At 36.6% G+C, this 26,112-nt stretch overlaps 1 protein-coding gene across 2 annotated transcripts in view; it reads right to left on the reverse strand.

Annotated features, from left to right (window-relative positions):
- LCMT1 (leucine carboxyl methyltransferase 1) overlaps positions 1-26,112 on the reverse strand; it is an 88,272-nt gene that overhangs the window by 42,489 nt on the left and 19,671 nt on the right. For both annotated transcript variants that reach the window (XM_020995556.2, XM_020995558.2), the window contains exon 5: positions 23,087-23,148. In XM_020995556.2, the coding sequence (XP_020851215.1) occupies positions 23,087-23,148 (62 nt within the window). The remainder of the gene's footprint in view (positions 1-23,086; positions 23,149-26,112) is intronic.

The raw sequence follows: 26,112 nt of genomic DNA on the forward strand, positions 1-26,112 counted from the left end.
GGGCTCTCAAAATACTTCCTTTACAATTAGACATTCAATTAGTAATAAAGGCCAACAAGTATTTGAGTGTCTATGACACAGAAGGGATACATAGGTGGTGCAGTGAATAGAGTACCAGGCCTGGGGTAAGGAAGACTTGTGTTCAAATATGGTTTCAGACATTTAACAGTTGTGTGACCCTAAGAAAGTCACTTAAGCTCTATCTGCCTCAGTTTTTCCATCTGTAAAGCACTTAGCACTGTGACTGGCATATAGCAAGCACTAAATAAATGTTAGCTATTACTATCATTATTATATAAGGTAATATGCTAGGGCTATAGGGGCTATTTTAAAAGTAGATTATATATGATCCTTACCCTCAAAAGTCTTATTAAGAAAATTAGGCATATATACATAAAAGGATAACTAATTAAAAAAAAGAGTAGGGAGGAGGGATCAGGAAAAGCAAAAGTTATTTGACAATATGGGTAGAGGAAAGTGGGGCAAGACAAAAGCATGATTCCATAAGACATCAATCTGGCCAGTGTATTGGGAGCAATGGAAGAGAATAGACTGGGTCAGATGATGGAGGGTATTGAATGCAGAGGTCAGACAAGGTGCGGGAGGCATGCAGAGACCTTTTATAGGAAATAATATCTGATGTAGAATATACAGCATGTTTTCAAAAACTATTATAATGATGCTGATGGAAGTATTTCAGGCTGAATATGAGACAGCACCTAGGTTCTTTCTACTTTAGCAATATAAGGACACTAGTGGTAGCATTAACAATTCAGTTCCATGGGCCTTCCTGGTCATCATTCATCCTGGATAACTCTCACCATCTGCTGAAGCTATCACAAAACCATACTCACTGGCTCTACTGCAAATTCATGCTAGCCAAACTCAACCAAGCATTCACTATTAAAATGCAATCCTATTTTTTTATTTCTTATTCCTTTTTCTATTATTCTCTTAATCCTCCAAACTACTCACCGCCTTTAGATGATACCACCTCTTATTTTAAAGACAGAAGCCACCTAACAAAAAGGAGCTTCTTCTATGCCTTTCCTCCTTGACGCTAGACCTTGAGGTGTCCCTCCTTCCAGTTTCTGGGAAAGAGATACTACCTTTTCCATGCCAAAACTAATATCTCTACTTGTGCTCTTTATCCCCTTTCAGGGTTTTGTTCTATTAATCATTCCCCCTTTCTCAAGCATCTTCCACTTCTCCTTGTTGGCTCGTTTCCCTCAGTCTACAAATATGTTCAGGGAAGTCTTTGTTTCTCTTCTCTTCTCCCTTGGTGATTTCAGCCATTTCCATGGTTTTAATAATAATGCAATCTATACAACACCAATTTATATCTTCAGCCCCAACCTCTCCTAAAACTATCCTCTCATAAATTCCCTACTTCCCTTCTCAAACTATCATCCCCTCTCTTGCTTCCCCTTTATAGATAAAACTTCTAGAAATCTCCATTTCAACAAACATTTAGTGTTAAATGTATACCATTAACAAAGTTAAATAAGACGTCATCCCTCTCCCCATGGAGCTCACAGACTAGTAAAGAGATAGGGCACACACACAGATTGCTATGATACAACAAATTACACAAGTATGTTAGAAAGCTACAAAACTAAGTGCTATAAGAAATTATAAAAAGAAGTTTGTTATTAAAGAGAGCTGAGAAAACAGATCCAGGAGTTTCATGAATGAGTTAGGATTGGAACTGGCCTTTAAAGATGAGGAAGAATTCTAAGAAGGAAACAAACATTTTAAGTATAAGAAATAGTACCAGAAGCAAAGAAGAAACATGAGATAAGAGGTCAGACTGTAGAAAGCCTAATCACCTGCATATTCTTCATCCCTTTGTAATGTAGACTCTCCCACCACTGTAATAAAACTGTTCTCTCCAAGCTGAGCAATTACCTGGCTGCCACCAAACTCAAAGGTCTTTTTTTTTTTAATCGTTCATCCTTCTTGACCTCTCTGCAGCACGAGCACTGTTGACCAGTCTTCCTTCTAGATATGCCACACTCATGGTTTTCCTGCTTCTCTTTTCTGCCTTCTCTGCTGGGCCTAATCATCTTCATACCCCTTAAGTAACAGTATCCCTCCTCCAAGGGCAATGTTTTTGATATTCTTTTTCCTATATATATTCCTTCCCTTGGTGATCTCAGTCTCTTACACGGTTTCAATGTAAGTGATCATTTCTATCTCTAGCTCTAACCCTTCTTGCATTTTCAGCTGCCAGCTAAAAACCTCCATCTCTATGTCCCACTAAACCTTATTAAACTCAGCAGTTCAGAATTCTACTCACCTTCCTTTTACTTTTCTCCCAGGACCTTCTTTTTAGCTTCCATAGTCCCTCACGTCCCAGTCCCTAGTCTATCACAGTATCTTTCCAGTCAGCCAGGCTTGAAAAGGCACAATCATCTTTGACTTTGCTTTCACAAATTCTACAATCCAAGGCAGCATGAATGCCAACAAACACTACATCACAGTGTTGGACTTGGAATCAGGAAAAAAATGAGTCTGGGTCTCACTACATGTAGTAGGAGTGACATAAATATAGTAAGTCACTTAACCTGTCTGGGCTTCAGCCACTTCATTTGTAAAATGCAGATAGTAATATCTACTGGACTTCTCTTATAGTTCTGTCATAAGGATCAAATGAGATAAGAAATATATAATGCCTGATAAACTTTAAGGTCCTAAATAAAGGTAAAGAATTATCATCATCCAACCAGGTGCCAGGTGCTATCAAGTCTATTTCAATACTTGCCGTGGCATCCATTGCCCTGCTCTCATTCACACTGAAGCTATCTTCCTTCAGACTCTCATCACCCTAGAGTAAGCTAATAATCTCCTAACCAGTCCTCCTGCTCTTGCCCTCTCCTTGCCTTAATCCACCCTTCATCCTGTTGCCCAAGCCGTCTTTCCATAGCACCACACTGACCATACCACACTCTATTTAAAAACCTTATACTGTAAGATCACAGGCTCCTCACTGGGTACATAATAAAGTATATATTCCTTAACATGGCATTTCAGGCTCTCTGTAATCTGCTTCCAACCAATCTTATGTGTCACCCTAACCCTTTTCTTCACATAAGTCTGCACTCCAGCCAAACTAGACTGTCCTTCATTCTAGTCTTGCCCTCTCCAACCTTCTTGCCTTTATTCATACTTCCCACTCCTAACCCTTCCATGCTTGAAATGGACAATTCTCATCTCTGCCTGCTAAAATTACAATACCTTGTTCCATGACCCAACTCATACCATCTCCATAAAGTTTTGACCAATGCCCCCAACTTCAAATGAGTTCTTGCACAAATTTCACTTAACACTTGATCTTTTTTAATCTTATTTTTATGGACATCTTTTGTTTATTTATCACCTACATTTCTGAATATAAAACTCCTCCTCCTACTCAGTAAACAAAGATTCAAACAAGAGAGAAAAAAAGCAAAGTCAAATGACATATTAATTGTGTTTGAAAGTATATGAAATATCGGGGCAGCTAAGTGGCACAGTGGACAGAGCACCGGCCCTGGAGTCAGTAGGAACTGAGTTCAAATCTGGCCTCAGACCAAACAGTGGACACTAGCTGTGTGTCTCTGGGCAAGTCACTTAACCCCAGTTGTCTCACCAAAAAAAAAAAAAGTATATGAAATATCCCACACCCATCATCCCCCACTTCTGCAAAGAGGAAAGGATCAAAATACTTTGTTCTGAACACTCTTTTACACATATCAACTTTTGTCTCATGCATGCCTGTACATGCCTTATTCTTTCCCTATTAGAAAGCTCTCTTATGTCTTATTTAATCTATGTCTAAAACCTAGTACAGTATACATTACGTTCCACAAACAACACAATTAATGTTTCAGTTTTTACCCCCCAAATTAAAATGATCAGTATAAACTTTATAGTAAAACTGCAAAATAGCCCTTAGAATTTAAAACTAAAAGATTCTCAAATGCAATGTTAAGCTAAAAACTGAAATTCCCCATATTGCTACCACTTAACCAGTAAATGTAAAGAATTTAGAAGTGATATGGAAAACTACTAAATCCTGGCTATTTTTAAAATGCTGGTTTTCAATCAAAATAAAGCTCCGAAAGAATCTGGTTTGGCTTGGATGGAAGGGAAAAAAAGACATTTTGCTAAGAACTACTACCAAATAATTTGAAATCATTAAAAGATATTAGAGCACTTTTAACAAGCAGAGTACTGGTGAACATAAGAATAAGCAAGGGACATTCCAATTTAAGTGATTGTAAAAAGGCAATGTTAAAATTACAGGCTAAGCTACATGTCACGATCTAACTTCCATCTCATACTGCAGGCAGATTTTGGCTGTTTAAGCAGCTGCTACATTTCATTTTAAAAGGCACCACTATTCAATATTCATAGAACAAATTAGTAATGAAGTTTTATATTTCTCTGGATTAAAAGAAAGAGCTTTTTAGCAGTTTCATCATACTAACACACTCTTGGGCTAAAGTTGAAATAAAATTCAAAGAAACAGGTTTAATAGTTCCATTTTACATTCTGCTGGTCAAGTACATCCAGAGTATTGTGCTTAATTCTGAGTGCCACACTTAAACAGGAACAGTGATGTGAGGTGCTATGCATTAAAAAAAAAAAAGATGATCTGGTGGCCAATGCTTTATTTTTTTTTTAGGCCAATCCTTTATCGATGAGGCTCTCTGCACTTAGTTATACTGGTCCTCAGACAAAAGAGTTCATCGCTAGGGCCATTCTCAAAAAAACTTGGTACACTGGAATCAGAGGACCCAGGTTCAAATCCTGTCTTTAACATTTAATGCCTGAAAGAATTGGAAATTGAGAGGATGCCCTTCAATTGGGGAATGGCTGAACAAGCTGTGGTATATGAATGTAATGGAATACTATTGTGCTATAAGAAATGATGAACAGGCAGATTTCAGAAAAACCTGGAAAGACTTGTATGGTCTGATGCTGAGTGAAGTGAGCAGAACCAGGAGAATGTTGTACACAGTAATAGTCACACTGTGTGATGACTGACTTTGATAGACTTGACTCTTCTCAGCAATGCCAGGATCTAAGACAACACCAAAAGACTCATGATGGAAAATGCTATCCACATCCAAAGAACAAAATATGGAGTTTGAATGCAGAGCAAAGCATATTTGCTATTTTTTTCTTCTGTCGTGTTTTGTTTCATCTTCCTGATGGTTCCTCCTATTGGTTCTAATTCTTACCTACAACATCACTAATGTGTATAATAGGAATGTATTTATATGGTCTATATGAGATTGTGTGCCGTCTTGGGGAGGGAAGTGGAGAAAAATTTAAAACTCAAAAGCTTATGGAAGTGATTGTTGGTAATTCAAAATAAATTAATTTTTTTTAAAAAATTTAATGCCTGCAGGACTCTGGACTAGCCACTGAATTCCCCTAGTCCTCCTGTTCCATAAAATCAGGGACTAGGTGAGATAACTCCTGGAGTCCCTTCCAACTCCTGATCTAGAATCTGAAGATCTTTTCCAGCTTGATAGGCTCTACCACAATTGACCTCCATGTCACAGTGAGGTATAAAAACTTACTAGCACAGGCATTTATAAACACATCCACCTTTCAGTATAGTCCTTTTTGTATGCCACATCATGGTGTGATGGCAATCCTGGGCTCTTGAAGTCTCTGCCAGCAGAACATAAGCTCTGGCCAGATCTTTTTAGAACAGAACCAGGAACACACTAGATTCTTGTCATTGAAGGACCTAGCTAAGATGAGGGAAAGCACCTCACCAGGCTGGCCACAGACTGCTTAATTTTTTAGCCACAGAACTAAAAGACTGACTACCAAGGTATAGAACTACCAAATGGCATCAATTAAAGGAACTCTTACTGACAAAATTCCAGATCCTTGAGGTATTAAGGTATATGTATGCACATACATCTGTGTATATGTGTGCACATGCACATAACACACTAAAATTGTTAATATGGAAGATACAAATATTCAGCAATCAGATTCTACAATGAACCTGTACTTTATCCTATTAGAAGGCTCTAGAAAGCTCTTCAATATCATATAATTTAGAATTCTCTCTATAAAGAACATCAGAGAGATCATGTCCCTCATTATACACATGAGATTACATCTCATCAGAGAGAATTAGGGGCAAAGAATGATTCCTGCTTTTCTCTCCTCCCAAATAAGAGAGAATATCCAAATGCATGCAACCATGGTGGTGGTGGTGGTGAAGAGTGGGGGAATGTGTAAATGATATTACAAAGGAATCACTGAATGATCTGATAATTTTTAGCCTGAAACAAAGATTAAGAGAAAAACAATGACACTTTTCAAATATTTGAATAACTATCATATGGAAGAACTATTAGGAGTAGACCTAAGTTGTGGTATTCCAGAGGGTGAAAGCAGGACCAAAGGGTTAGGAGTTATATTAGGCATTCAATAAATATCTGTTCAGTAAAAAAAAAAATGATGAATGAAAGAATAGACTTTAAAGGAAGCAAGTTTCAGATCAATATAACGAAGTCTGAAGTAAGAGAAAGAATGCCATTAAAGCACTGTATGACCCTAAACAAATCATGTACTCTTCTCTATGACTCAATTATCTCCTCTGCAAGGTGAAGGAACTACAATGTATTTTCCTTTTGTTTTTAATGGTGCATGAATTAAACTCATAATAGCTGGTAGTATCTGATTTTGGGAAATAAAGCAATTGTATTTTATTATAAAAAATGAAAGGGCCAGACAAAGTGATCTCTCATGCTTCTCCAATAAAGAAAATTTTAAATTCTATTATATGGAAGAGCTTTCTAACAACTAGAGCTGATCTCGCTATGGAACAGGCCTGATAACACAAAATTATTCAAGCAAAGACTAGGAAACTGTCTGAGATGCTGTAGAAGGGACTGCTACATTTCAGTGGATGGTTAAACTAGTATTAGATGATACCTAAGATCCATTCCAACCATTATTCTAAAGGTTGCAACATCATAATCCAGAGATAGCTCATAAAATATGTAAGTACGTGAGCTGAATTTTTAAAAAAATAGAATCAAGTTAACCGCTCAAAAAAAAGCCAGACCTTCACATTTCCAAAGGAGCAAAGCATGCTCAATTAAGGTTTCAAAAAAGACTTTGCAAAGCTGTGCAGATATACTGGCATTGAATCACTAACAAAGCCTTAAGCAAAGTACTATGAGAAGGATCACAACTGCATTATTTTAAAAAATAAACCCCTAAAAAAGTCAACTACATCACTAGCATTTGTCCCAATTTACTGATCCTATTTTATAAATATGACAAATCAGATGGGATAATAAAGTGTTTGCTTAATACTTATACCAAAAAGAATAAAAAAATTATTCAAACAATTCAGTGAAGCCTGTGAAAATTCTAAGATCCCCTACATGCCTCCTAACAATTCTTCCTTTAATCATTTGCATTCCAGATGCTGTTTTAATAAGAAGTGGGAGAGAAGGGAAGCACTAACAAATTTAATACTTTAGTTCTATTAGAAAATTTTCTTTCTTTTTTTTGGCTAGGCAATGGGGTTAAGTGACTTGCTCAGGGTCACACAGCTAGTAAGTGACAAGTGTCTGAGGCCAGGTTTGAACTCAGGTCCTCCTGACACCAGGCCCGGTGTTCTATCTACTATACCACCTAGCTGCCTCCTCTATTAGAAAACTAACCACAATATTAGCTCTATAGATGGTGAAACAAGAGTTACTGAAGAATTATTACTTAAATTTTATCAGTATAGCATTATATTGCTTGCATAGAAAATTAAAGTCCACTAGCCAAAATTAAATAGGAGAAAGAAAAAAAAACTACTTGGCTAGCTATACTATACTTGTACACACAAGACTCAATGCTCTATACCAATGAATCAAGAAAGGAATTCCCAGTTGTGAAATGATCCAACCATTTTGGAGAACAATTTGGAACTATGCCCAAAGGGCTACAAAAATGTGCATACCCTTTGACCCAGCAATAGGACTTCTAGGGCTATATCCCAAAGAGATCACACAAATGGGAAAAGGACCCACATGTACAAAAATATTCACAGCAGGTCTTTTTGTGATGGCAAAAAACTGGAAATTGAGAGGATGCCCATCAACTGCGGAATGGTTGAGCAAGTTGTGGTATATGAATGTAATGGAATACTATTGTGCTATAAGAAATGATGAACAGGCTGACTTCAGAAAAACCTGGGAAGACTTATATGGTCTGACGCTGAGTGAAATGAGCAGAACCATGAGAGCGTTGTACACAATAACAGCCACGTTGTGCGATGACTAATATTGATAAACTGAACCCTTCTCAGCATCACAAGGATCTAAGACATCTCCAGAGGACTCATGATGGAAAATGCTATCCACATCCAAAGAAAGACTATGGAAGTTGAATCGCTATCTTTTTTTTTTCTCTTCTGTTGAGTTTTGTTTCCTCCTATCGGTTTTAATTTTTACTTACAACTTCACTAATGTGAAAATATGCTTAATGGGAATGTGAATGTAAAGCCTATATCAGATTGTGTGCCATCTTGGGGAGAAAGGGGGAGAAAAATTTTAAATTCAAAAGCATATGGAAGTGATTGTTGATAAATCAAAATAAATAAAATTAAGTTAAATTAAAAAAAGAAAGTAACTACCAAACCAAAAATGAAGCAGTCAAAAGAGAAAAATATAGACGAACAAGGAACTCACACACCAACTTCAACTTTATAAAAGGCATGTACAAAAGATGGGTGCAGGGAAAGACTGAAGATAAATACAAAAGTGTAGCACAGTACTACCAAAACAGTGTCAGAAATGCTGAAGTTCATAATGAATTGAAGTTGATAAAGAAAGCAAATGACAATAAAAAGTTAAGGCTTTCTTAAAACTTTATGAGAAAAGAGGGTGAAAGAAGGAATAAAATTTGGGGCAGCTAGGTGGTGCAGTGATTAAAGCACTGGCCCTGGAGTCAAAAGGACCTGAGTTCAAATCCGGCCTCAGACACTTAACACTTACAAGCTGCATGATCCTGGGCAAGTCACTTAAGCCTGATTGCCTCGCCCAAAAGGAAAAAAAAAGGAATAAAACTGCTGCTTCGAGATAGAAGGGATAATGATATCGGATGATAGAAGACTAGAAGACTAGAGTTGCTCCCCTAATCTGCTTCTCTAAAGAACAAAATTATACATCAAAAAGATACATGAACAGAAAATGAAATAGGCCAATCATAAAGGACTATAAAGGATAAATATATGGAAAGATCTGCACTGATAGCCACATAATGTCCAAAGATTCAGAGAAAGGTCCCTAGAATGTTCTGTACACCTTTGATTTATGTGACGATACAGACGAGAGCAGAAGAGAATAAAAAGGCATGCATACATTCAATCTGTACCAGAAGAGGGATTACCAACACTGCAGAGATCACAAATCTATCGAAAAACTAAGAGAGAATGATTTTTGGAACAGGACAGAACAAAAATGGATAACAAGAAGTTTTTTAAATTCTAGGCAGTATGGAAATAACAACAGATTTTTTTGACTCTGCCAAATAAGTTCAAATCAATATATCTAGAAGAATGACACGCCAAGATTGCAAAGCATATTATAGTATATTATTGTGAAAAAATATGATCTTGGAAGTCTGTGGAGAAGGAGAAGTCAAATCTGGCCTCTGCTACCTACTATCTGTGTGACCTTGACCAAGTTATTCATGTCAGGGATCTGAGCTTCCACAACTGTGAAATGAAAAAGCTGGACTAGGTGATTTCTAAGATTGCTCCAGCTTTAAATTATATGATCCTCCCCAACAAATTAACAGTCAAAAGATACAAACAAAGAATTCTCAAAAGAAGAACTGCAAAGTATTCACAAACACTTGAAAAAATACCACAAATCACTAATAAAAGAGACATGCAAACTTAAAGAACCCCAAGGTTTCACCTCACACCCTGAAAATTGGCAAAAATTACCAAAAATGGTAACAGTAAACGTTCAACAGGATGTAGAAAGACAGGCAATTTGGAATTATTCAAGTAAAATTACTAAAATGTCCATATCCTTTAAACCAGAGACTCCATTACTGGGCATATACCCCCAAGAAAGAAAAAAATCCCCATATACTCCGTAACACTTATAGCAGCACTTTTTGCGATAGCTAAGGATTGGAAATAAATTAGATGCCCATCAATTAGGGAATGGCTAAACTAATCATTCATGGATGTACGTGAATGTAATGGAATACCACTGTGCTGTAAGAAATGACGTGCATGGTAAATACAAAGAAGCATGGAAAGACGTATATGAACTGATGCAGAGTAAAGTGAGCTAAGCCAAGAAAATAATATTCCAGCGACTACAACAATATAAATGGAAAGAACAACACGCCAAAAAATCAAAAGTAAACGCAACAAAATTATAAAGATCAAGTGGGACTCAAATGAAGAGATATGAGAAGATACTCCCAACCTACTCCTTTGTGGAGATGGAAGGTTCCACAAGTGTTACACATTGTACAAGTTTTTTGGATTTTTTCAATACATCGATCAGTTGTGCAGACTTTTTTTCTCTTCTCCAAAAAAATACTATCTGTCATAGGGAATGGCTCTGTGGGAGAGAAGGGACACATGGGATAGTATGGTGATGTAAGAAACATAAAATATAAATAAAAACATAAAAAATAAATTATCAAGAAAAGGAAGAAGAGAAGGAGAAGGAAGAGGTTTCTGTGGGAGGATACGAACTCAGGTCTTCCTGCTTCCAAGTTCAGAAGTCTAACCAGGACACCACCTCGCTGATTTGAGTCAAACTAATTTCATTTCTTGTTTTGACAGGGTAATTAGACCAGTTGGTTGTGTGACCCTGGGCAGCGTACCCTCTCAACTGCTCTAGAGAATTGTCTAGGACTTTAAGTTCTCAAAAAAGGGTCTGACTTGCATTAGAGGGAGTTTCCTATATCAATAAAACCACAAGTCCAGACACTATCCTTGTCCTTATCACTAAATAGTAAGAGAGGTAGCATGAGCACTGGTGTCAAACTCAAATAGAAACAGACTTAGAAAACCGCAAATCAAAACTTTCTACACTGTGTTTTATTTTTATTTATTTTGTTTAACATTTCCCAATTATACTTTAATATGAATCTGGCTTGCATTCCCTGGTAAAGGTGAGTTTGACAACACTAGCTTAGAGGATAGAGAACTGGCCCAGGAGTCACAAAGACCTGAGTTTAAGCTCCACTTTGGACATATGATGACTGTGTAACAGCTGGTCAAGTCACTTAACTCTCTAACACTGTAAATTGGGGGGAAAAAAAGATGGAATCTGCATTCTAAGAACAAGTTCCTTACTAGATATTCCTTAAACTAATGAAATCAGAGTAGACTGGGAGGTCAAGAGAATGCAATAGATATAGTTTATCTAGATTTCACCAAAGTACTTAACAAAATCTTTCAGGTCATTCTTGGGACTAAACAAAAAAAATGGGCTCTAGATGACAATAAGGTGGATTTGGAACTGGATAAATATTTAGACTTAAAAAGTAAGTAATTAATGATTTGACTAGTATAAGGGACATACTAGCCTCCCTGACCTACTATATGATGCAGCTCAAAAACCCCTGAGTTGCATTATTCCATCAGGGTAAGCCCATAAGCAATGGCCCAAAGCCCTTTTCCCCTGCTAGTGGGGAGTCTGAATATCAATTTGCTTCCAATTGCTTAGGAGACTTCCTTTCCCTCACTAGCATAAATCTGCACTAGATTCCAGGTCCAAGATCCTCCATATCTTCCCCCAATGCCGGGTCTTGCTAAACCCAGATAAGAATCCTATAAAAACCTACAGACTTTATTCATCTAGGAAAAGGTGCCCCATTCCCTCCAGGACTCCAGCATAGTTCCCAATTCTACCTTGGGGCTTACCAGACCTGACCAATTTCCATTTTCCCTGACTGCCCTTCATTTTGAGAGTCTCTCCCTCAATAAAGCTGGCTTGCTTTACTGCCTAGGTGTGAATTCCATGTTCTCTTGTATAAGACTTTGGGATTCTGAACCCTCCTAAGTCTGTGTTAAGTCATCGAGGGATTTGTGTCTCACTCTGAACTACTAATCATTTTTTTCCATGACTTGCATAAAGTAATAAATGGCATGCTTAAGGAACAACGTAATACCCTGACAGACTAGAACACTGGACTGAACCTAATCAGATGGAATTTAATAGTAATACATGTAAAGTCTTAAATTCAAGTTCAAAAAAATCAACTTCCTAAGTACAAAATGCAGAAGTGTAGACAGAAAGCAGTTTTCTTGAAAAAAGAGCAGGCATTTTTAGAAGAAAGACTTCCAGCTCAACATGATTTGATGTGATGTGACAGTCCAAAAAGCTTATGCAATCAGACTACATTGAGAGGCACCCTCTCCAAGACTTGGAGGTGAAAACACAATTGTCCTCTACCCCCGTCAGACTACCTCTGGAGGACTGTTTTCAGTTCAGGGTGCTGCATTTTTGGAAGGAGCAACCAGGATAGTATAGGGTGTCAAGATCATCCATATGTGGGATCAACTGAAAGAAATGGAGAAAAGGGGTCTTGGGAGAAATGTGATACTTTTCTTCATGTATCTTAAGGACTATCATGTGGAAGAAGGATCAGTTTTGTACTGGTTAATCCCAAAGGACAAAACCAGAATAACTGGAGCATTAGACCCAACCAACAATACAACGGATTGCCTAGGGAGGAAATGGGCTCCCTATCACTAGAGGTCATCAAGCAAAGGCTGAATGACTAATTGTCTGCTATGTCACACAGCAAATTCTTGTTCAGGTATGTGTTTGGACTAGATGGACTATGAGTTCTCTTCCAAATCTTGCTGGACTGTGATTTGGAAAAGACAAAATTACACAGCCTCAAATGTTGCTAAAAGGCAGAAATACATGTTAGCCAGTTGTTGTGAACTTTGACACTAAGCCTAAAAAAATCCAATTCATTAGTTATTTATTGGCTTATTATATTATGTAAAATACCTGCTAACCCTAGAAAATGTGTTTGAGTTGATGAAGATTTACAAAATTTAGGGCAATAGCTAAAAACACCAAATACCATGGATGTACTTTATTTGCTTAGTATCATATGGTTATAATTATCTTCATTAATTCATATAGACAACAAAAATTCCAATGACTACAGATACGCTGCTTAGCAGAATGAAACCAGAAATTTTTCATTTTCTAAATTAACTTGACCATGGAAAACATTTGCCTTCAAATAAAGTTAACACAATACATAAATTTTAGTTTTGGAGAACTAAATACCCTGGGAAAGGGGGTATATAGCAAAATAGGGGATATAAACTTGTTTAATGTTTTAAAACATTACACGTAACTCTTAACTTTGTAGTTAAAATTTTAGAAGAAATATTAACTTTAACATTTTCTTACAGAAACTTTATTCACATAAGGCAGAAACCACTATAGGGCTTCCCAGAACAGTTTTAGAAACCAGATATTAATTCACAAATTGTATGTCTTCAACAGTGGAGGTTCACAGAATCAAACAATACTTGAATCTTAGAATTGGAAGAAAGCTCACAGGTCAGCCCTTGGTCAAATCATAAATCCAATCTATGATATTTCCAACAAATACCATCCAGCCTCTGCCTGAAGACCTCAGGTAATGGCCCTTTCCTATCCAAGAAAACCATTTCATCCCCGGATATCTTTAATCAGTGTTTTATTACACTGAGGAGAATCTGCACTTCAAATTAGAGGTTAGTAAAAATAAAGATGGAATTTTAATGTTTAATTGTTTTAAACAACTATTGCTTTTCAAAAAATGACTGTTTAATTTTATGGTATAATTTGGACCACTCCTAATTCTGCCATTTGGGACCAATCCCCCTCCACCCCCAAAAAAGGTTAATCACTCTTCCATATGGAAGTTCTTCAAATATTTGAAGACTATTATACTGACCACCTAAGCCTTCCCTTCCAACAGGATAAGGGACCCCAGCTCCTTTAATCAACTTAATTCAATTCAATATGCAATAAGCAAACTGTGTTGTACACAGAAAACACAAAGATAGAAAGGAGTAACAGCCTCTGCCCCCAAGAGATTATATTCTACTGGAGGATAAAAAACAAACAAGGAAAACAGCTAAGTAAACATAAGATAATTTGAGGAATAAGAAAATACTAACAACTGAGCGAGTCAGGAAAGGTTTCCTGTAGGAGGTAACGGGAGCTGAGCCTTGAAGAAAGCTGCTCTAAGAAAGAGTGAATTCCAGGCAGAAAGGAGAAATGTGAAGAGGGAGTGAAATCAAGCCCAGAAGACAAACCTGTGAAACCTGTGCAAAGGCATGGAGATGGGATATGGAATGATCAGTTTAGGAAACAATATACAGTCTGGTTTGGCTGAAAAGGAGAATACTGATATGAGGTAAATGTATAAAGGCTGCCTGGAGCCATATTAAAAGGCTTTTAAGTCTTAGCTAAGTTGTTTATGTTTTAACCTTAATGCAATAGGGAGTCAGTGAAGAGTCTTAGGGACAGGAGTGACAATCCCTAAATCCCAACCTCATTCTTCTTTCTGTGCTCTCCAGTTTGCCAACATCCCTTCCAAAATGTTCCATTCAGAACACAAAACTCCAACTACAGCCCAGCATGCAACAGGAAAATGTGAAAATATGCTTTAAGCACTATACTTAACATAATCTAAGATTTCATTAGGGTTTTTCATGACTACATCATAGAACCCTAACATCTTTACCACATGAACTGCTTTCTATTTAGACTGGTGTCACCCCCTTCTGTCCTTACAAAATTGTCTTCTTCATACTTATCTCTAACTAATTTGATCCTGCTTGTTTCAATCCGCACTATAGCCCATCTATATCTTTTTGAGTTCTGAATCTTTCATTTACAGCAGGGACCCATGGACTTTCAGGGTATCCATGAAACTGGACAGGAAAACAAATTACATCTTTACTTGAAATCTAGTATTTCCTTCAACTGCTCGAAAACATGATGCTAAGAAGTGGGCCAGAGGCTTTACCAGACTGCCAAACGGGTCCATGACACAAAAATGGAAAAGCCCTATAATGCATTGACTATTCATCCTAGCTTCATGCCATGTGGCAATAAAAAAGCATTAATTAAGTGCTCACCATGTGTGAATCACACAGCTAAGGAAAGAGGATATGTCATACCTGCTGCCTCTAAGAAATCTGCCATAATAGCTCTAGCTGGGTATTTTCTCCCCTCTCCATGTTTCTTACACATACTCATTTTTGGTTTAAAATCCTATAGGCAGATTTTATTTTGGGTGCTTATACGATATACTTTGTGTCTGAGAAAGTGCTCATCAATATAAAGGCTGATACTGTAAGCAAACTGGGAGAGAAAGGAATAGTTTACCTGTCAGATTTATGGAGAACAGAAGAATTCGTGACCAAACAGAAGACAGGGAACATTATGAAACACAAAATGGATAACTTTGATTACATTAAATTGAAAAGTTTTTGCACAAACAAAGCTAATGCAACCAAGATTAGAAGGAAAGTAGAAAACTGGGAAAGAATTTTTACAACCAGTGTCTCTGATAAGGGCCTCACTTCTAAAATATACAGAGAATTAAGTCAAATTTATAAGAATACAAGTCATTCCTCAATTGATAAACAGTCAAAGGATATGAACAGGCAGTTCTCAGATGAAAAAATTAAAGCCATTTCTAGTTATATGAAACAATGCTCTAAATCACTATTGATTAGAGAAATACAGATCAAAACAACTCTGAGGTACCACATCACACCCATCAGATTGGCCAACATGACAAAACAAGAAAATGATAAATGTTGGAGAAGATGTGGGAAAACTGGAACACTAATACATTGTTGGTGGAGTTGTGAGATGATTCAACCATTTTGGAGGACAATTTGGAACTATGCCCAAAGGGCTATAAAAATGTGCATACCCTCTGACCCAGCAATAGCACTTCCAGGGCTGTATCCCAAAGAGATCATCCAAATGGGAAAAGGGGCCACTTGTACAAAAATACTTATAGCAGCTCTTTTTGTGGTGGCAAAGAACTGGAAATTGAAAGTATGCCCATCAACTGGGAAATGGCTGAACAAGTTGTGGTATATGAATGTAACGGAATACTATTGTGCTATAAGAAATGATGAACAGGCAGACTTCAGAAAAACCTGGAAAGACTTGTATGATCTGATGCTGAGTGAAGTGAGCAGAACCAGGAGAATGTTGTACACAGTAACAGCCACGTTGTGTGATGACTAACATTGACAGACTTAACCCTTCTCAGCAACACAAGGATCTCAGATATCTCCAAAGACCTCATGATGGAAAATGCTATCCACATCCAAAGAAAGAACTATGGAGTTTAAATGCAGATTGAAGCATACTATTTGCTATTTTTTTGTCTTCTGTTGTGTTTTGTTTTCTCTTTCTGGTGTTTCCTCCTATTGGTTCTAATTCTTACTTACAACATCACCAATGTGAAAATATGTTTAATAGGAATGTATATGTATAGCCTATATCAGATTTCGTGCAGTCTTGGGGAAGTGGGGGGAGAAAAATTTAAAACTCAAAAGCTTATGGAAGTTATTGCTGATAAATCAAAATAACTTCATTTTAAAAAAAAGTGCTCATCAACTCTGAAACATACCTCTCTTCACTTAATAAAGAGACAGGGAACTACAAATGTAGAATACTGTATACAATGGTAGCCGTTTTATTTTCAAGAGGCTTCAATGAGCATAGAGAATGTTTAAGGGTTAACAATTATGGCTAAAAACAAAAGGTATCAACAAAAACTTTAGCAAGCTAAATGCTCTAACAAATCTTATTCTCAGTATATGTTGTACTTAGGATGACCTGGAATGGATTTCAGAAACGACATATACCATCTAACAGGATGATAAGATCAAAAATAGAGAAGAACACTAAAGGAGGAACCAACCAATGGTACCATAAAAGAACAGAAAAAGTTAAACTGGAAAGAGATTAAAACAGTGACTTCTCAGAACAAGCTGCTAAAAGCTTTAAGTTTAAGAAAAACCAAATAAGTAACTTGAAAATTACTTAATCCGCATATAATTTTTACATTAAGATCCATACTGTAGCATATATACATCTGTAGCAAAAAAAAAAAAGTTGCAGATGTAACAACAGCTAACTGTAAAGCTGCACCATAATGGATAAAGTCAAGAAAAGGCACTATCAGGAAAAGAGGAAGGAGAAAAGAATACAATTTCCAGATACAGACTATCTGGAAGAGAATTGCATAACTTTTGAATCTGGGTGATGACAGCTGAAATTCATACTGGAGCTCTACCAGGAATCTGTCTATTTGGGGTTGCCCTGAGAGAGTACCCATTACTGACAACTTGAATACTCAATCAGAACTGCCCAGCTCTGCAAAAACTTATTGTTCTTTAGAGTTTTAATGAAAATTCAAATAACATGATTTTTATTACTTATGCAATAAAATATTATCCATTAATATTATAGTATATAATTAATCACACTCACATCAGAAAAAGCAGTGTCACTAAAGACTACCATTATGGATGTAGAAATACTTCTATTATAGATAACTGTTATTATTTTAAGGATATAATCGTATTTGTTAAAATGGAATTCTACTTGTAGAGAACAAAAAATAATATGAAAGGGAAATATGAATTCTGGCACCTTTAGAATGCAGGTTATGGCTGAAAGCATTTCAGTGGCAAATATTTTCTTCAAAGAAGCTTATGTAAAGAGAGAAGAGAGAGAGCACTGAATTGTGGTATAGTAGAAAAAGGAACAGACTGATCGTCAGGAGGCAACTTATAACTAGTCCTGTCACTAATAATAGTAAATATTTATATATTACTTTAAGGTTTGTAAAGTGATTATATATGTATATGAAATAATCCTCACAACAACCCTGGAAAATAGGTATTATCTCTATTTTACAGATGAAGAAACTGAGGCAGACAGGTTCAATGACTTGTCTGGGATCACAAAGCCCTTAAGTGTATGAGACAAGATCCAAACCCATGTCTTCCTGACTCTCATTCCAGTGTTCTCAGCACCATGCCACCTAGTGGACTATTAAATTGTATCACCTTGAGCCCCTCTCTCTCTCTCTCTCTCTCTCTCTCTCTCTCTCTCTCTCTCTCTGCACTTCCATTTTCCCACTCGCACGATTAAGGGCATGGTCCAGATCACCCACCTCTATGTTCCATGCTAGCTCCAAGATTCTCAAGTTCTAAAATTTTTCTCAAGTGTAACATTCTGAAATTCTCTAAACTTGGGAAGTGGGGAAGGTGACAATAAGAGTAGTGACAAATGACATAACCCAAATCAACAAAGATTTTTTGTCCTTAGCTGCCTACTAGGCATTAGCATTTTTCACCTCATCCAATACCCAGGCAGCCAGATACCTGGCTAGGACACTTTCTCTAGAACCTGAGGGCAGAGAGAATATAATAGAGAAAGGAGCAGTCAATTAATAGAACATGAAGACATAGTTTTCAACCTTGTAAAACACTAGGATAATTAGTGTGATTATTTTTAGAAAAAATAAAACGTACACTCAGATAGTCTACATATAACTTCAAAAGCTGATGTAGTTATTAAAATATTCCTAGTCCATCTTCCTCATTTCACATGCAAATTCTTACAATGTGACCCTTCCAAGTAGTTGCAAATAAAGCAAAATATTACAACATGAATCAAATTTTAAAAGGAAAAAAAGCAATTATAAAACCAAAAATATTTTATTTTTTAAGAGACTTCATTTTATCACTGGAAAGACCAAGAACTGCCAACCAACCAAGTTTAGGGTTATTTTAAGAAATTTTTCCTTAGCAACCTAATGAGCCCTCAGTTCTATGTTTCTAACCAGGAAAAAATTTGTTACCTGTGAATATGAAAATTTTTTCTTCATCTCTTCCTTCTAAACAAGCCAACAGAAGACATTAGCATTCAAGCCTAATAAAAACTCTCAATTTTTTCCTAATGAGCACATCAGTGCTTTTATATGTTTATGGCAGAATCTGATCAATGCAATGACCAATCATGAGTCCAGAGGACTGATGATAAACTATGCTAACCACTTTCAGAGAGAAAGTTGGCTGATTCAAGGTACAGAATGATACACATTTGGGGGGATGGGGTATTTTGTTTTGCTTGACTATGCATACACACTACAAGGGTTTTGTTTCTTTTTTCTTTTAAATGGGAGCGGGTGAGGTAAAAGAGAAATAGAAAAATGTTTGTTAACTGAAAAATCAAATAAAAGGAGAACTCTAATATTTCATTTGATTTCTAGGTATTCTAGGTATTCAATTCAATTCTGAATTAAAATTCAGATACTAAAGAGTGTTACCACGGAAATGAGTACTAAATTAGTTACACAAAGGTTTAAATCCTGACTCTGACAGTTAACCAGATGTGTGACCTCGGGCCAAAAATGAAATTCTATGGGCCTCAGTTTCCTCATCTTTAAAATGAAGGAGGGGTAAATAGTTGTTCTCCAAAGATTCTTCCAACTCTAAGTATAACATCATGAACTATCTGAGAGAAAAGACCTATTCAAAATGGCATTTCTATAAAAGATACTATAGCATATTTAATACAAAACAGTAACAATTACAGGCATGGCATAAATCCTACACTGAGTAAAAATTAAACATATTCTATACCATTTATTCACTTCAAATATATATCTTTCACTAAGAATCTCAAAACCACAGTGATACTTACTCAACAAATTAAATAAAAAACCTCAAAAACAATCACTCTAAGAAGCCTCAGGAGGCTAGAATTTTGCTGACATAAATTCAACTTGTCTACAGAAATGAGGGGGCTTGAACTTGGTTTCTGATAAGGGAAAACCAGCAAACAAAAATACTATTAGATGAGTGTATAATTCTTCAAAAATATATTCTTTTGCCATAAACAATAAATATAAATGTGGTAATATTAGATATCATATATAAGAAATATAAGAAATGATGAAGGTTAGGATGGCAAAAATAGCAAGAAACATGATAAAATGCAATGACAACAAGGCTGCAGGGAAAAAGACGTCCTAATATATCATAAACCAAACCAACAAATTAAAATAGCTAGCATTTAAATTGTGCGTTAAGGTTTGCAAAACACTTTACTAATATCATCTAATTTTATCCTCACAACCCAGGGAGGAGAGGAAGATGTCAGATTATTTTTTTTCAAGACCCATTTTACAGATAAAGAAACTGGGTCTGAGAAAGGTTAAGTGACTTGACCATGGTCACACAACTAGTAGATATATGGAAGAGAATTTGAACACAGGACTTACTGATTCCTAAGTATAGCATTGTAGCCCCTAACATATCTACCTGCCTCAAAAACATTATGGAAGAACAGTAAAAGTCACAGAAATGATCATGACTTTACACCCAGCCATTCTATAAAAAAGAAGCAAAGTACGTATTTGTATAAAAATATTCTTGGCCATTCCACTTGTAATTTTTTTAAAAATGGAAACAGCCTATATGACCAACAATTAAAGAACATCTAAATTTTGATATAATAGATTATACTGCTGTAAAAAAATTACAGAGCAACTAAAAAAATATTTAAAGATATGTAAAGCAAGACTGATAGACCCAGAATTATAAGCATGATTACTAGTGTATTTTAAAAGGAAGAAACACAAGTTAAAGAAAGAAGAACTTTCAGGAGACTTGGTAAAAGACAAAGTAAAAGCATTTTTGGCACGTTAAGTTAATTTTGTTCTACTTTGTCAAAGACCAAAGTTTTTACATAATATTTCATTGTTCATTTCATGTGCTTTTTGTTTTGTTTTTGTTTATGAGTATTCAGTTTAAAAAAAATTTTTTTAAGGTAAAGTAAAAAGTCTGGGGAAACCAGGCATGAAGAGTAGTTCTTTTACACAAAGCTGGCTATGTTTAATATTCAAGGCTATCTGCTCCAAAACTCAGGAAGTACTACCTCTAGAAGTCCATTTGGGAGTGCAATCACTGAGAAAGTTGTGAATTAAAGTATGTGCCTTCAAGAGCAGGTTTATCTGAATCGTTACTTATTAGGAAAAACACTGATTGTGTGATGTTAAGTTGGGTTCCCCTGTTATCAGGTCCTATTATTGTATAAAGCCAGCTTATGCAACTGTTTCTTGTTGTGAAAGAAGAATTAGCCCACTGAACCTCTAGACAACTACAAATGAGAACATTAGAAGACTGGATGAAAGCTAAATATAATTTAATTATTCAGAAGTACAAAGATATAAGACTAAAAAACATTGCAAACGCTGTGGCAACAGTTCCTTTTTTTTTGGCTAGGCAACGGGGTTAAGTGACCTGCCCAGGGTCATGCAGCTAGTAAGTGTTATGTGTCTGAGGCTGGATTTGAACTCAGATCCTTCTGAATCCAGGGCCGGTACTCTATCCACTGCGCCATTTAGCTGCCCCGCAACAGTTCTTTTTACACAAGAGAACAAGGTGAATGTCAAATGTCAATGACTTGCAGTTTTACATTAACCAAAAGGGTTTCTCACTCATCTATTTACAGCAAAGCCTTCTAAGAACTGTAAAAATTGGGCCATTCAGAGTTTTTAAATGTACAACTATATATACGTGTGTGTATGTGTGTGTGTATATATATATATATATATATATATATATATGTGTGTGTGTGTGTGTGTGTGTGTATATACACACACACACATACACACACACACACATATATAAAATCAAAATATTTAATGAGTATCAACTATACAAAGAGCACTGTGGTATCCATTTACATGGATTCTAAGGATTGTCTGAAAATTTCAACTTTATCTTCTCCACTTTCAATCCCAGAAATCCTAAAATGAAGGCTACTTTGGCCATCTTCATGTTTCTTACTGTAACACTTGATTTTAATTATGTGGATGTAAGGGGGAAAGAGAGGTGCTGGGGGGGGGGAGGGTTCAGGACCAGACCTCTGGTTTCATTGATATGAGTCAGGCAGTCAACAAACAACAATGAAGCACCTATTACATGGCAGGTTCTGTGCTAAGTGCTGGGAAGGAACACCTTCTACCAATGCAGGCTGGCACCTTCTCTGCAACTGACAAGTCTTAGAGATTTGCCGAGTACATGGAGAAATTACACGACGTGGCCAGGGCCACACAGCCAATAGGTGTCAGGGGTAGAAAGTGAACTCAGAAAAAAAAAGTGAACTCAGGTCTTGCTGGCTCTGAGATAAGCTCTCTAAGAGAGAGACAGACAGACAGACAGATGGACAGAAAGACCCAGAGAGCGACATATGTAGATGTAGCTATACATACACACACACACCCAGTCAGCTTCAATCCAAGGCCAGTTTTTATACACACTTATATATACATATATCACATTACATTTGGGGTATTAAGAGGGAAGAACACACACTGAAATCGTTAGATTAATAGTATGTTTTTGTGACTATACCTAACTAAACATTCCTACAAGAAATGGACAAAAATCATAAATTTTTATAGGCAGAAGGCACCTCAGCGATCATCTAGTACAGCTCCTTCATTTTGTAGATGAAGAAACTGATAACTAAAAAATTTAAGTGACTCGTCCAAGGATACACAGATAATAAGTGGCCAGTCGATATACTCCAACTCCAAATCCTATACGTTTCACTCTATACCACACTGGCAACAAAGTGCTTACACTAAGATATAAACTAATAGTGACATTTTTCCATTACCTTGATTTTAAATCTCTGATTAAAGTATATAAGGCCGAGAAAAAAGCAAAATGTTTTCATGAGGAGAGGAGCACAAAAGGGACTGTTTCAATAGCAGATTCTATAACCCCCAAAATCATCAAAAGAATATTGTCATTTACATAATAACCCATACTTGTATACAAAGATAACTTGTGAAAAGAGCTTTTATGAACCCAGAAGCACAAAGGCTAGGTAGGTGGATGTATACCATATATGCCAAAATAAAAAAGTATACCAAAATAAAAGACATCCATCCAAATACAGCAAACCTCAAAAAATAAAAATGAATTTAACAAATACTATAATGTATTTTTACTTGCCTAGTAGAAAAGATTCTTCTGGATGTAATTCCTGGATTGGTTTTGATAGAGAAGATTTGGCTCTGTGGAAAAAAGGACAGGGGAAAAAGAAATGGCTTATTTACACAGAAAGACTGAAGTATAAAAGTTGCCCTCTACTGGAAGCAAGGAAAACTTCACTGTATTAAAAAGCAGGGATCACTCCAAAGGGCTCTCATTTCTTCTAGCTCTCAGAAAGCACAGAAAAGGGTCCTGCTTAGGTTAAGTAACATTTATAACACCGGAATAACGAATCACACCTTGATTACCACAAAGGGCTTATACTTAAAGAAGCCCACGATTACTTTAGCAAGTGTTTTCTAACTGTACTTTTGATTTTCAGATCACTTCTAGCTTTTACATATCTAAAGAAAGCTGCATCTTTAAAATTATCTGTCAATTCTCTTGGATTTCTCTAAACATTCTCCTTTCTCTCTGAATAAAATATGGAGAAGACTTTCCTGAATTGATCTGAACATATACTGTTCCCACCGCTGACTTACCTCTCCACCAAAAAAACAAAACAAAATAAAAACCACACACCAACACATCTGCCTTATGTAAAAGGTGAGTCTAGGGAATCATTAAACTCAGATTGCTTTCTGTTCAGTCAACAGGAGTACATTCAATCCCCACTGTCCTTTTTCTCTCCAACTAAATTCCAATCTGTGAATGGTGGTCATGGTCCCTACTTCCATGCCTCTCCCCAGACCTCTGGACAGTTCCTCATCTCTGCTGATCTTTCACAACACATAAAACAGTAATCCTGCATAATTATTTTTTAACATTCATCTATGTATTTTTTTGTCCTCTCAAAAAGATCTTATTTTGGGGATATTATTAACACTATCCTTCCCTCTAGTTTATTCAACTTAACTGTCAGGAACTAATTTAATTTTGTATTCCATAAGAATTACTTTAACCTGTGTTGACAATGACTAATAGATTCTGACAGCAGACTAAAGATTTGCACTGAGAACAAACAAAATGCCACAAAGTATCACAGTTTGATAATGTAGGCCAAGAAAAGGTAAAACAGGGACATGTCTAGCACATTTTAAAGATTCCTATCCCAAATGGTTTAAAAAAAAAAAAGCTTTGGCAATTTAGCTCTAACTAAAAGTGATTTGTGGGGCAAGTAAATGGTGCAGTGGATAGAGCACCAGGCCTGGAGTTAGGAAGATCTGAGTTCAAATTTGACCTCAGACATTTGCTAGCTGTGTGACCCAAGGCAAGTCATTTAACCCCTATTTGCCTCAGCTCCTCATCTGTAAAATGGGGACACACTGGAAAAGGAAATGGCAAGCCACTCCAGTATCTTTACCAAGAAAACCCCATGGACTTTGTGCATGGGGGTCATGTAGAGTCAGATACAACTGAACGACTGAATAACAACAAAAGAAATTTAGATAGTTCTAAACAGTTTATTCACAGAATGAATACTTCTCCATCTCCTCAGCAGAGAACTCCACCTGTACTCTATGGAGAAAATAACGGCCATATGCAGTGATCTTCCTTCACACCCTTACTTGAACAGCAAGATCCTTCAAACATGCCCCCCCCAACCTTCCTCACCTCTTTTTTCCTGTCCTTGAAGAATAAAAGAACTGTTATATGGCTTTAAATTTTCCAAGCCCCTTATATCCTTCTCATTAGATTCTTACAACAACATTTTGGGATGAGTACTTACCACCAGTATTATCATACAGATGAGAAAGTTGAGGCACAGAGAGGTACTCAATATTCAATTTCTCTAGTCTATACATTCACATGAGCCATCTTGTAGTCAAACATTTGCACAAATCATCCCCTGTCCCTGGGATTCACTTCTTCCTATCCTATCTCTTGAAATCCTTGTCTTGCCTAATGGTTCAGCTCAGAGGAGACGCTCTCTCCTCTGGGAAGTCCTCCCTGAGTTACCCTCTTGTTAATGCTCTCTCGCCTCAATTTTCCTTCCACCATACTTACTTGTTTTCAGGGTAGATTCTTCAGTAGAATAAGTTCTTTATTAATGACAAGGGCTATTTTGTTTGTGTCTTTATTATCCCAGTACCTAACACAGTGTCTTAAACACTGACTGAAGCGAACTAAGTGACTCACCCACTATCTCCCAGAGTTGGTATCTAAACCCAGTTTCTCCCAACTTCAAGTAATATATTCTATCCACTCTTCCATACTGCCTCTCTTTGGCAAGACCAGTTCTACTACTTGTGCCCTTGATCCAATCCTTTCCCAACTCTATCTCTTGAGAGACAATATGGTATAGTGAATAAAATATTGAACCTGGAGTCAAGTCCTGGTTTCAAATCTCACCTCTGACACAAGTTGTATGACCAAAGTCAAATCACTTAACCTCTGTGAGCATCAATTTCCTCCTCTGTAAAATGAAAGGGTTGAATCAGATGGTCTTTAAAAGTCCCTTACATCTTGAGATTCCCTTTCATCATTCCTGGAAGCCTGACTACCTGCCTGCCTTTTAAGCATTCTCTGTCTTTCTCATTTCCAATGAGAAATTATCTCCTGGCTCCTTCCATGTTGCTCATAAGCATCCTAGGTTGATTTTGTCCTTAAACATTCACCATGAGGTTACTGTCTTGTTTTTTTCTTCTTCTTTTTACAGTTAAATTTATTGAGAAGTTGTTTTTATTTGTTGGTTATGTTTCAGTAAATCAACCAAAAAATGTTTATTAAGAGCCAAACTATGCCAAGCACTATAGAAACAAAGGCAAAAATGAAACAGCCCCTGTCCTCAATAAGTTAAACTGCCATGCATTCAAACTCTGCTTCAGAGAGTGCAACTCCGATAGGCTGGCCACGTTGTTCCAATGCAAGGCATACACTTACCAAAAAGACTATTTTATGGAGAACTCACACAGGGCAAGCGTTCACACGATGGTCAGAAAAAGCAATACAAGGACACTCTCAAGGTCTCTCTTAAGAACTTTGGAATTGATTGTGTGATAGGGGAGACACTGGCACAGGACTGCTCAGCATGGTGTGTCCACATC

Source organism: Phascolarctos cinereus, unplaced genomic scaffold (assembly GCF_003287225.1).
Source record: "Phascolarctos cinereus isolate Bilbo 61053 unplaced genomic scaffold, phaCin_HiC Scaffold_4;HRSCAF=312, whole genome shotgun sequence".
NCBI classification, from domain to species: Eukaryota; Metazoa; Chordata; class Mammalia; order Diprotodontia; family Phascolarctidae; genus Phascolarctos; species Phascolarctos cinereus.